This window comes from Mesoplodon mirus (assembly GCF_964341445.2).
Source record: "Mesoplodon mirus genome assembly, chromosome: 16".
NCBI lineage: Eukaryota > Metazoa > Chordata > Mammalia > Artiodactyla > Ziphiidae > Mesoplodon > Mesoplodon mirus.
This window is the reverse complement of record NC_138992.1, coordinates 69,583,002-69,596,467: the sequence shown is the minus strand read 5'-3', so window position 1 is coordinate 69,596,467 and position 13,466 is coordinate 69,583,002. Positions and strand designations below refer to the sequence as shown.

General features: G+C 41.3%; 1 protein-coding gene across 1 annotated transcript in view; it reads left to right on the top strand.

The window, feature by feature from the left end:
• Nucleotides 1-13,466, top strand: part of NKAIN3 (sodium/potassium transporting ATPase interacting 3) — a gene marked incomplete at both ends in the record, with an annotated part of 522,360 nt that overhangs the window by 384,264 nt on the left and 124,630 nt on the right. The window contains one exon of the mRNA XM_082601112.1: nucleotides 5,458-5,655. Coding sequence (XP_082457238.1) covers nucleotides 5,458-5,655 — 198 coding nt within the window. The remainder of the gene's footprint in view (nucleotides 1-5,457; nucleotides 5,656-13,466) is intronic.

The window sequence follows — 13,466 nt, the reverse complement described above, 5'->3', positions numbered from 1 at the left end:
TCTAGTTGTGGTTTGTTTTTGTTTTTTTTTTTTTTTTTTTTTTTTTCACTATGCGGGCCTCTCACTGTTGTGGCCTCTCCCTTTGCGGAGCACAGGCTCCGGACGTGCAGGCTCAGCGGCCATGGCTCACGGGCCCAGCCGCTCCACAGCATGTGGGATCTTCCCAGACCGGGGCACGAACCCGCGTCCCCTGCATCGGCAGGCGGACTCTCAACCACTGCGCCACCAGGGAAGCCCTTGTCTAGTTTTTGTTGTGTGTGACTCTGAGCATCTGGCTTTGTTCTCAGTTCATTCTCAGCAGTATGTCCACAAATAATCCATTTGTCTTATGCTTTGTCTGACAGGTAAATTTCAACCATCACCAACACTAATGCTGTGGGTTGATTGACACTCTCTAATCTTCTGAATATATTTCCATCTGATGCAAGAATTGACCTTGCAAAAAATTATCACAAGTTGGGGGTATATTCTGGTTACTGATTGGACCCACCCTCCATGTCCCCAAACTGTGGCCCCTGCACCATGCCCTTCAGTATGCATGGAGCTCCCAATGCACAAAGCTTATTCTTAAATAACAATAAGATGCCCTCACGCCTTGTCATTGGTTGACAAAATGCTCAAAGCATCATTCTTAAAGGAAAACTATATCAGACTGTGTGAGTCACTTTCTACATAAATGGCTCTGAATTAAAGTAGTTCTAAATACCTTTGTTCTGCATTCACCAATATATTATAATTAATATAGATTGTATACTTTTAGATTACAAGGTGCTAATGAAGAAAATATGAGATTTTTGCACTATGATGAATAGAGAACAATGGCTATAAATAACATTTCTGTTAAAGAGATGAGCCAGGAAAAACTTATGCATTCATTCTCAGAGAAGATCTTGTGACCTGATGAGATGTTTAAATTTATAATCATCTATATGTACAGTAGGACTATCTTATTTATAAGGAGGAAACCTACACTGTTTGAAGTCTCCTTGGGCAGAGCATAGACAGGCATTGTTGCCACTTTAGACACTACAGACGATGTAGCTACAATAACTACCCGACATCCATTGAAGATGCCATCTGGTAAGTTGCCCCACAGAAATAATCCCAGCTCATGGCAAGAGGGTTGTTTGGTGGCCAGCTGCAGAAATGTCAAAGGGAAGAGGTTTTCTACTTTGGATAATAGTTGTGTATTCATCTAGGTACTTAGGGAAAGTATAGCTAAGTGTGCTTTTGGACAAGTTGGATATTTTAAGAGTAGCTGCTATCTGTAAGGACAACCAGAAGTTAATATGTCTCCCCATGATCTGCAAATTGAAAAGGATTCAAATATTCTTTGGAAAGCTTCCAATTCAACTCTAAGGAAGAGCTAAAAGTGGTCTTTACTTCATTTAGGGGAATTAAAATTACTGGGATTAATCATTGCTAGTAAGAACTCACTTTATAATATGAATTAATTAATAGTTTAGAAGCACCCTGAACTCCTTAGGACACTAGGAAAGAAAACCCCATGACTCGGCCATGGGGTTAAAAAAAATGACCTTAAATATCATTCCCCCCCTAAAGAATTAATAGTAATAAAATAAACAGTGTCCTTTGTGGCCACTGGGCCTTATATATTTATGGAATATCTGGCTAGTGACACTTAATCTTGTTTAGACGAAAGGCAGAGAGCTAATGCTGACATGAAGCATCTCCATACTTGGTGTGATTACTTATCAGTCATATTAGGGGATCTGTGGAGACAAAGAGAGACAGAACTCTCAAAATTAATATCGTGGGCAGATGTGGGCTTTTATTCTCCATTCAGCGCCTGCCCCACAGCAAAGTGAATAGCCCCCCTTCCCCCTGAACACATGTGTGCACATATACACACTGAGCTGCTACAATAGAAATCCAACTCTGCATTTGAATCCTTGTCTCTGGAATTTCCAGATCCCAAGAGGCTCCCTCCTGCAAGCCTTCCAAGATGGTTACTCTGAAACTTGAGATTGATAGTGAGAGATAAGAACCTGCCAGAGAGGTTTTTACCACATCCAAGTTTGCAATTAATCAGACCTCTTTCCAGCCTTCACGATTATTAGAGCAAAGGAAGCAACTGAGAAAAAACAGTCTTCTTTTGCAGAGGGTTTTAAACCGCACCAGCAGCTACATCCACAGATCAAAAATACCAGTATTATTTTATTTATCCGGCTACCTTTCAAAAAGGGAACAGCTAAAAGGATCATATGACTTTTCCTTTTTTTTTTTTAAAGAATCCTACCAGATTAAAACAAACATCTATTTTTCTCAAACAAGGAATTTTCCAGCCAAAATTTTAAAATAAGCAAGGATTTTCTTTTCAGACAATAAACTTGGCAAAAAACAGATTGAATAGAAACACTTCTGTTGGGCAAATGAAGTAAAATGTGTGCATACATGCACATGCAGCATGAATTCTGAATACAACAAACTATAAATATAACACATTAGTACAGGCATGAAACACAAAGGTAGCACCATTTTATGGTCTCAAAATCCCAATTAGCATAAAAGGCATAACATTGTAATCAAATAGTTATTGATTAACACAAAGACAGAGAAGCCAGATGTGTTGAGCGGGCTTGGTAATTAGCTAAGTAAACTACAGGTGTTTAAAATTCATAGATTACAGCAACATGTACACTTACTGTTAAAAAATCATCTGTAGGCAAATCTTAGTGTCATCAGGTGCAGCAATTACATACCATAAATGTCAATATCTGGGAATGTACATTATACTTTCACAAATAAGATTTGAGGCATCACTGGCATGAAATGGTTTTTTCCATTGCATTGAAATGTTGCATTCTATGCACAAATGCTCAGCTTTGAAAGGCTGTTTTTGCAGGGACATACCTGGTTCTGCCCTATGGACCTGATGCACATCAAAAGTGGGGATGAATTAGGAGATTTGGGATTGACCTATATGCACTAATATGTATAAAATACATAGCTAATAAAAACCTGCTCTATAAAAAAAATTCAAAAAATAAAACTGGTAACGTTTTTTTAAGTGTAACTTACACATAAAAACATTTTAATTAAAAAGGCACTACTGTATATATACACAGTAATAACTTCAAACAATACAAAAGACTTAGAACAAAAAGTAAATCTCCTACCCCAAACCTTCAATGCCTCTCCCCAAGAGGAAGCCACTACTAAGTATGTCCTTCTAGAAAAGTGCTGTGCATATTGATTAAAAAAAAGTGCACACATATGGATTTTTAAGAAAAAGCAAATCAGCATAAAACAAGACATGGCTAATGAATGGACAACTACAAAGCAAACACGGATAAGAGAAGGGGAGGTTGACTTTTAAAAGAAAAACAAAAGTCTTCCTGCAAATTGCAGACTTTTTAAAATTTCTCGCTGTATTTCCCCTACCCCCCTTCAAGGTGGCCCTGCAAGAGGTGGGCTTCATTTATATTATTTCCTCTAATGGGACTAGTAATTTCTTTAAAGTCATTATTAGAAAACTGGGGGTGGGGGGTGTTCATTTGGTTCCTTCCACGGCATCCAACGGTTTTGGAAAGAAATTCAATCTTTGACCATGATTCTTTTCCTCCTTGTTTTGCATAGTGTCTCAGTTATTTTAATAAACACATGAGAAAGATGGCTGATTCTCTCCATACTTACCTTTCTTAAGAAATGCATTTGGGCCTCCCTGGTGGCGCAGTGGTTGAGAGTCCGCCTGCCGATGCAGGGGATACGGGTTCGTGCCCTGGTCTGGGAGGATCCCATATGCCGCGGAGCGGCTGGGCCCGTGAGCCATGGCCGCTGGGCCTGCGCATCCGGAGCCTGTGCTCCGCAAAGGGAGAGGCCACAACAGTGAGAGGCCCGCATACCGCAAAAAGAAAAAAAAAAAAAAAAAAAAAAAGAAATGCATTTGATAATGCATTCATACTCAAGAGTGGGACCACTAGGTCGTAAGGCATACATTTATCTAGCTACAGTCGATATACAAAACTTTTTTCAAAGTGGCTGTACAAATTCACACTCCCACTAGCAATAATGGATGTTCAGTGACCTTCTGGGGTTTTATAAGGTTTTCTCAATTCTTAATTGAGTTTGTGCCTCAAAAAATCCAGTGGCGGGCTTCCCTGGTGGTGCAGTGGTTGAGAGTCCACCTGCCGATGCAGGGGATACAGGTTCGTGCCCCGGTCTGGGAAAATCCCACATGCCTCGGAGCAGCTGGGCCCATGAGCCATGGCCACTGAGCCTGCGTGTCCAGAGCCTGTGCTCCGCAACGGGAGAGGTCACAACAGTGAGAGGCCCGCGTACTGCAAAAAAAATCTAGTAGCTAGGCTCGTTCATTCGACTTAAAAAATTGAGCTGTTACTGTGAGCTTGGCATTTGGAAAGCAGTGCAGATCATAGTTGGTTTATAATCTGCCATGTGAGTCAGCAAGTTGATTATAAAAAGAATAATGTGTCATCCCCACCCAAACAAAGATATAAAATTACGTGAAAGGACAAGGCACTCGGGAGAACATAGAAGGCTTTTATTGCCCAGACTTCCTATGGATGAATTTCCAGGGACCAGTGATGACTTTCCCAAGGAAGTCGATATCTCTGCCTAAATCTGAAAATAAATAGGAGTTACCAGGTAACCAGGATGGGGAGGTGTTGATTTTAGTGATAGGGGAAGAAGATGAAGGGTGAGAGTGAAAGACAATATTCTATGAAGATGGAACAGGATGTGTGAAGACCAACAGGTTAGACAGAACTGTTCATTTGGGGAACAGAAGGAAGCTCAGTATGGCTAGAGCATGGAGTGTGAGGGGAAGAAAAACAAGGAGTCTGGAGAAGTGATTAAAAGCAGAGTAAGGGCTTCCCTGGTGGTGCAGTGGTTGAGAGTCCGCCTGCCGATGCAGGGGACACGGGTTCATGCCCCGGTCCGGGAAGATCCCACATGCCGCGGAGCATATGGGCCCGTGAGCCATGGCCGCTGAGCCTGCGTGTCCAGAGCCTGTGCTCCACAACGGGAGAGGTCACAGCAGTGAGAGGCCCGTGTACTGCAAAAAAAAAAAAAATCTCTCAATAAATGTTAGCGCATGATGGTGATGCCAATGGCAATGGAGCAACAAGAAAATACAGAAGAAAATTTCAATGTGCACAATATAATTTTTAAATAAACATAGGAACTTTTAACTAAACATATCATCTCTGGATTTTTGATGTGTGCTAACCTTGAAATGTTATTATTCAAAGAATTATATCACCACATTGAATAACTATAACCAGTGTGAAAAATGAGCTATTTCATTTAGCCATGTGATACATGTCGCCAATGTTAACTTTGTCTTTTGTCACTTTTTACTTGAAATTTAAACCATTTCAACAATTTCATTCACCCTGAATTCGTCCTAAGGTGAAAATCAAAGATGTGATGTGCTCTGATTGTCTCCTCTTGCTCTCTTGTCTCCTTATATCCTAGGATACAGATCTAATGACATTCAACATCTCTGTACACCGGTCGTGGTGGCGGGAACATGGGCCTGGCTGTGTCCGAAGAGTGCTGCCCCCGTCAGCCCACGGCATGGTGGACGATTACACGTATGTCTCTGTCACCGGCTGCATCGTCGACTTCCAGTACCTGGAGGTCATCCACAGTGCCGTCCAAATACTACTCTCTGTAAGTATCACGTTTGTATCATTGTCCGATCAGGACTCTCTTTAATGGCATTTTATATCTAAACTTTCCGTCCATACGCCCCCCCACCCCGCCACCGGCAGATAATGCTGTAGATAAGCACACAGAGAACATCCTTTAAACAATGGAAATAGCAACGATGATGCTAACAGTAGTTATGCTTAATGGCAGGTGACATCTTTTTCCTCTTGGTATCCAGACACTTTGTTTCTAGAACCAGTTCATTGCGGTAGTTTCTAACTTGAGATACAATCCCCACAATTCAGTGGAATAGTACCACCATCCCCCAGAAGTGGTGCATTGCCCATTCACTACTGTGGGCTCTTCTCCTAATATACTTCTACTGTTGCAACTACTTCTAATGCATTCTTTTGTTAAGTCATGTTAGTTCCAAAGAAAGAAGGATGCAAATACACCCGACGTCTTTCTCAATCTAATAAACCTTGTATTTCAAATAATTATTTCTTAAGAAAACAAATTCCTCCAGAGAGTCCTACACATTTTAGTGCCTGAAATTTGTTGTGAGGATACAGTTCCATATAGAGAAACAGAGAGGCAATGGTTTGATTGGACCACAGAAGGCTTATGTGCTAGGAATTCCTTAAAGACATTTTCTTTCCACCAGACTGTCCCAGCCACAGTTTGATCATGCTGTGGAGTGGAATTAATTTAAGATATATACCATCTTCAAGAATGCTGTTTCTTTGAGATCCGACAAGGACTTGGCATTTTGTTTGAGTCAATATACAATAAAGCCGTTCTCACAACGCTTTTCACATGAACCAACCATCTCAGCTCTTCTATCCAGCTGGTTAGAGTTAGAGTCAGAATGAGAAAGACAGGCTCAATAATAAATAAATAGATGACAGGAGTATGAGAGGTGTATGTCAATGAAGAATGTACCTTGGAATTATTTCCAGAAAGAACTTTAGGCGTCCCTGCTAACACTTGCTGTATCTGTTATCTACTGCTGTGTAACAAACTGCTCCAAACTGTAATTACTTAAAACAGTATCAGTGTGTTGCTTAGAGTCCTGTGGCTCAGGAATTTGGGCAGGTCTCAGTTGGGTTGCTCTGCTTCACATGGTACTAGCCAGGTCACTCACGTGAACCTTCCACCAGGAGCTCTGCTGTGGTTAGAATATTCTAGAAGTCCTCACTCATATGTCTGGTGCTGGCTGTTGACCCACATTCTCCTCCACATGGCTTCTCTTTTTGAAGAAAACCTGACAGACTTTCTTACAGCCAGGCTGCTGGGTTCCAAAAAGAGAAGCCCAACATGCAAGCATTTATCAAGCCTCTACTTGAGAGTAATGTCTACTGTTGTCCCATTGGCTACAGCAAGTCATGTGACCAAGCCCAGCATCATTGTGGGAGGGGCCTCTAGAAAGGTGAGAGTATCAGGAGACATGGCTCATTTGGAGCCACCAATGTAGCAGTCTTACCCGCCTTTACATAATTTATTAACTATTACTCTTTAACCTGCATATGTCAAGGTTTAAAATAGTGGTTTAGAGCATATTTGAATTATAATTTTCTAGAAAGACTAAAGACTAGAATAAAAAACTTCAAAGATCTTTTAGTGTTCTAGTTCAATGAAAGGCAAACTCTACCCTAAATTCAAAGAAAGAGGTTGGACCTCAATGCTAAGGAATTTTCTTTCAGAGATGTAACAGGGAATCTGATTATTCTTGGTTTCTATATGCTGTCACTTGTCAATATGTGTTTATCAATCTTTCCCTATTCTCTGGTCTTTCTTTACTCTCCTGGCAGTAACATATGAAATTGTGGCAAACTGTATACGTTTAAATCTCTGAATTTAAAAAATAAACATGGAGGCAAATTTTCTTTTAAACTGTTTCAGACTATTTTAAGGTGAAAGAGTACTCTATCATCATGTCCTAGGTTCTAAAGGTTCTTACTAAATTTTGTAACACTGAAACATTTTTCTAGAATCCTTCATGTGTGAACAGATTCCCCTCCTTAAAAAAATTCATAGAAAATTGCTAAGCCGTGAAAATTGTGAAAATTGTGGCATGATGGCATGATTTCCAAGTTTTTATAATGCAGTAGAATGCTGTAGAATCAAAAAGTCATTTCTCCATAGTAACTCCAATTCAAATGAACAGCAAGGTGAAAGTATTTATATGATAAGAAGCTGAACTAACATTAAAAACCTACTTTAGAGAAAAGTACAAAATAAAGTGTATGTTGCCACCTACAAGTACTTGTCACTTATAAATTAATTCCTCAGCATATTTGTTTAGCGAACGTTCAAAGCTGTCCACAGGCATACAGAGTCCTCATTATCCTGTTCAGCCTTCCAGCAGTAAAAATATAAGTTGCTGATCTCTGACTTTTCTTGTATAATATACCTGCCAGACAAGATCTTCAATATTTTTTCTTTTTATGTTAAAATGAATTATATCCTGACTTTGTTTCACAACGATCAAATTATGTATTACTGTTGTGGTTGATTGCATATAATTTTCTTGTATTTTCCACTTATTTCATACGAATATGTCTACAATGATTAGAACTGTGATTTTTTAAAATCCGATGATATGGGAATACTTCCTGTATCAGTTGTTTAGCGTGCGCTGAGATGCTTAGCATGTGCTGAGATGTCTTATTAGTGGAAAAAGAAAAAGTAACAGTTGCAAGATTTAACAGCCCCTGCACGGGCAACAACGAAGCACACAGGCAAAGGGCTTTGAGATGAGGCAGGGTCCCAGAGGCCCTGCTGCACCAGGGCTTACCCCTATAATGGCTGAAGGCCCAGGAGTATCTAGAAGGACACAGGGAGGGGCCGGCAAGGGCGGCCAGGTTGGTGGAGAGGGGTTTCAGGGCAGCAGTTCTCTGGCAAGTTGAGAGGGGAGTGTTTGAGTGACTTACCTGCGGATACAGCTCTGATGGTGGACACCACCTGTATGATTGTCCCGCCTAACTGCAGGGCTTGGAACTGGAAGAAATGAAATCCCAGTCATTAGCATTCAACAGGAAATGTGTACAAGCTTGAAGGAAACAAACAGACAGAAACAGCAGAGCTCAGCAAGAAGGAATAGGGTCCCGCACAGGACAGTCCCACAGGCTCTGAGAGCATCCGCACCCCACTCAGCTCTCCCCGAGGCCTCCTGCCCATTGTGAGCGACACCAAGGTGAAGATCAAGTGGAATCCCAGGAAAGGTTGTGGGCAGTTTGAGCGGAGGAGCCCGTTTAATTTAGGAGGGGATGACGAGTCAAAGGCAGCAGCCGGGATCAGGCTGCGGGACCTCCACCTCGCCGGCCCTGCCTGGGTTCCTCTGCTCTGCCTGCTCACCTGAAGCACGGCCAGTCACCTCCTGAGTATTAGTCTCCCTGTCCCAGCTGTGCCCCACCAGTGTCATGCCTGCACTGTGCTCCTGGAGACACGATGCGAAAGTGTAAATGTGATTACTCACTTTCCTTCTGATCACCCTCAGTGATTCCCATCACCTTCGAGATGAGATCCGAATTTGCACCTTGTCCGCTGAGGCCCTCAGGACCTGCCCCTGCCTGATTCCCATCCTGGCCTCCTGACCCTCCCCGACAGGAGCCCAGCCACCACCCATGCAGAGCATGACCTGTTGGCAAGCAAGCCTGCAGCCCAGCCTGCAGCATTCTGCTGGGAATGGGTCCTCCACCCCCAGCTCTTCATCCACCGGCCACGGTCCACAAGTAGACATCTTTCCTCCAAAAGTTCCAGGATATGTTAATTTAATTTTTTAAAATAGACAATACATTCACTTAATTCAGAAACATAAAAATGTGTACGGTGGGGCTTCCCTGGTGGCGCAATAGCTGAGAGTCCGCCTGCTGATGCAGGGGACACGGGTTCGTGCCCTGGTCCGGGAAGATCCCACATGCCGCGGAGCGGCTGGGCCCGTGAGCCATGGCCGCTGAGCCTGCACGTCCAGAGCCTGTGCTCCGCAACGGGAGAGGCCACAACAGTGAGAGGCCTGCGTACCGCAAAAAAAAAAAAAAAAAAAATTGTGTACGGTGAAAATCCTCCCTCCTTCCCTTGTGTCCCCATTTGCCTGGGTCCCCCATCTCTGCTCCCCATCGGGAAACCCAACCCGTTTTGTTTTGTTTGTTTGTTTAGTGTCATGCATATGACTCCAAAGTGTCTTTAGGCACATATCAGAAAATGTGACTCTATATTCTTATCTGCCCCTCACAAAAAACAGCATATGATATGCATTCTTCTGAGACTTTCCATTTTTTTACTTATATATTTTGGAGCTGTTTCCATATCAGCACATCAGTGTTTCATTGTTTATTTTAATGGTCCCCTATTGAGGGACATTTGGATTGTCAGCTCACCTAAATATAATGATTTTGGATATATATAACATACAATATATCTAACATAATATATAATATATAGTATAATATAATGTCAATTGTGTATTATAGTCATATATTTTATAATTTTTTCCACACATGTTATACTAAATAACTGTGCATGTGTCACTGAGAACATTTCGTAGACCTATACATCTCACTCATCCCCAGGCTCTACCAGATGGCCTGCCATGTGAGCACACTCTTCTATAGTCATTGAGTCTCTGGTCTGTGTTTCTTCCAGAAAGAAAGTTCCTTGAAGGCTGGTATAGTGTCCTTTTTCCCCCTGTTCATTTCTGTGGTCCCAGTCACTAGCAGAGTGATGGCACGAAGTATTCAGTGAATGAATAAATGACCAATGAACACTTCCAACGTCTGAAGTGGGTAAACACAACAGGAAGAATCCATCGATCAAAAACTGGCAGGGGTGAATGCACAGGCAAAACGCTGGAGCCAGAGGGAAGATTCCCTTCATCTGGCAAATGGAGGGGGTGTAGGCAAAATGTTCTGCAGTGCTTGGCAGGAAGCACTCAGTAGCTCTGTGTTGCTAACGCTGCTATTGTTACAGTTGCTCTTTGCCTGTCCCTGCCCTACCTGGGCTGGTCCTTCTTGAAAGACTAGAGGGATACATCCTGGCGATGCTCTGTGTATTGAAACCTTAGTTCATCAATCCCATATCTGACACCTGTTTCCTGCATGAAAAATGCCATTCCTATGATCTTCATGGGACATGAAATCATAACTTTCTATTCTGAGGGCTGAACTTTATTTAATATGTATCTATTTTCCTCATTCTGGTTTCCTAGAATTCTTTCCTACCTATGCATCTCAAGAGCATTTGGCTAACTGAATGTGTTTCAGATTTTCGTGGAGAGTCTCAGAGTCACTACAATGAAACAAGGTTTGAAGTAACCAGTTAAAGACCAGTTGGAGGCTCCTGAGGGCTCTGATCATAATCCCTTATTCACCCTGTATCCGTAATACCTAGGGCTGTACCCAGCTCAGAGTAAGCCACTCACTCAGAGTTGTTCAGTAAATTGTTGTATAAATTCTCTGCATTTTAGTTTTACAATCCACAGAAGGCATGATTTGTGTGTGTGTGTGTGTGTGGTACGCGGGCCTCTCACTGTTGTGGCCTCTCCCGTTGTGGAGCACAGGCTCCGGACGCGCAGGCTCAGCAGCCATGGCTCACGGGCTCAGCCGCTCCGCGGCATGTGGGATCTTCCCGGACCAGGGCACGAACCCTTGTCCCCTGCATCGGCAGGCGGACTCTCAACCACTGCGCCACCAGGGAAGCCCCAGAATGCATGATTTTTAAACATTGTACATAATTTAATGTGGCTATGTCTTGATTTTGTTTCATACCATTTGGTAAAGAGAACCTAAACAGAAAATATGCCTTGAAAATTATTTCTGATGCAGATGTTTGGATTGGTGAGGGTACCAGGTGCAGGGAAAAGGAAAGTCAGTCTGCTCCAAGACCATAACTCTACCTTTGAATTTGTTCTTCCACATCCATGTGTTCTTCATTTTGAGAGTTTAGCTTATCTTTGTTGTTTTGCTCCCATTAAGGAGAGTATCAAAACAGTTTGTGGTGAAAATTTAAAATTATGTCCACTTAAATTCCAAGCACTGGACTGTACATGTTTTCAGATCACTTTGGATTCTCACTCTGGAAATGTAACACCACAGATTTAACGAGGAAACATATACAGTATATGAAATTAAATACTACAGTCCAAAGCACAGCATTTCCCTTTTCTACAAGAGAATATGGATAAAATATTTCTGGTTGCAAAAATCTCCATTATCCTTTAATCTCATTCTGCCATACTCTACTTTACACATTTAATTACCAAAAATCTGAACATGATATCTTACAAATCTAAAATAAAACAAGTGGCTAAAAGTTATATTTGCATCACATATGACAGACAAAGGGTCATTATCCATAGACCTGATGAAATCTTTTAAATGAAGAATAATAACATACACATTTAATAATTAAGTCTATGAAGAATATGAATAAATGTAATCACATGAGAGAAAATCCAAATTATAAAGGTATAATATATGATTTTTTTTTAATGAGCATTTAAGTACTATTTTATTTTTTTTTTAATTTTATTTTATTTTATTTTTTTGCTTTATAACAAATTTAATCAGTTATACATATACATATGTTTCCATATCCCCTCCCTTTTGCGTCTCCCTCCCACCCTCCCTATCCCACCCCTCCAGGCGGTCACAAAGTACCGAGCTGATCTCCCTGTGCTATGCGGCTGCTTCCCACTAGCTATCTACCTCACGTTTGGTAGTGTATATATGTCCATGCCTCTCTCTCGCTTTGTCACAGCTTACCCTTCCCCCTCCCCATATCCTCAAGTCCATTCTCTAGTAGGTCTGTGTCTTTATTCCTGTCTTACCCCTATGTTCTTCATGACATTTTTTTTTCTTAAATTCCATATATATGTGTTAGCATACAGTATTTGTCTTTCTCTTTCTGACTTACTTCACTCTGTATGACAGACTCTAGGTCTATCCACCTCATTACAAATAGCTCAATTTCATTTCTTTTTATGGCTGAGTAATATTCCATTGTATATATGTGCCACATCTTCTTTATCCATTCATCCGATGATGGACACTTAGGTTGTTTCCATCTCCGGGCTATTGTAAATAGGGCTGCTATGAACATTTTGGTACATGTCTCTTTTTGAATTATGGTTTTCTCAGGGTATATGCCTAGTAGTGGGATTGCTGGGTCATATGGTAGTTCTATTTGTAGTTTTTTAAGGAACCTCCATACCGTTCTCCATAGCGGCTGTACCAATTCACATTCCCACCAGCAGTGCAAGAGTGTTCCCTTTTTTCCACACCCTCTCCAGCATTTATTGTTTCTAGATTTTTTGATGATGGCCATTCTGACTGGTGTGAGATGATATCTCATTGTAGTTTTGATTTGCATTTCTCTAATGAGTAAAGATGTTGAGCATCCTTTCATGTGTTTGTTGGCAGTCTGTATATCTTCTGTGGAGAAATGTCTATTTAGGTCTTCTGCCCATTTTTGGATTGGGTTGTTTCTTTTCTTGTTATTGAGTTGCATGAGCTGCTTATAAATTTTGGAGATTAATCCTTTGTCAGTTGCTTCATTTGCAAATATTTTCTCCCATTCTGAGGGTTGTCTTTTGGTCTTGTTTATGGTTTCCTTTGCTATGCAAAAGCTTTTAAGTTTCATTAGGTCCCATGTGTTTATTTTTGTCTTTATTTCCATTTCTCTAGGAGGTGGGTCAAAAAGGATCTTGCTGTGATTTATGTCATAGAGTGTTCTGCCTATGTTTTCCTCTAAGAGTTTGATAGTGTCTGGCCTTACATTTAGGTCTTTAATCCATTTTGAGCTTATTTTTGTGTATGGTGTTAGGGAATGATCTA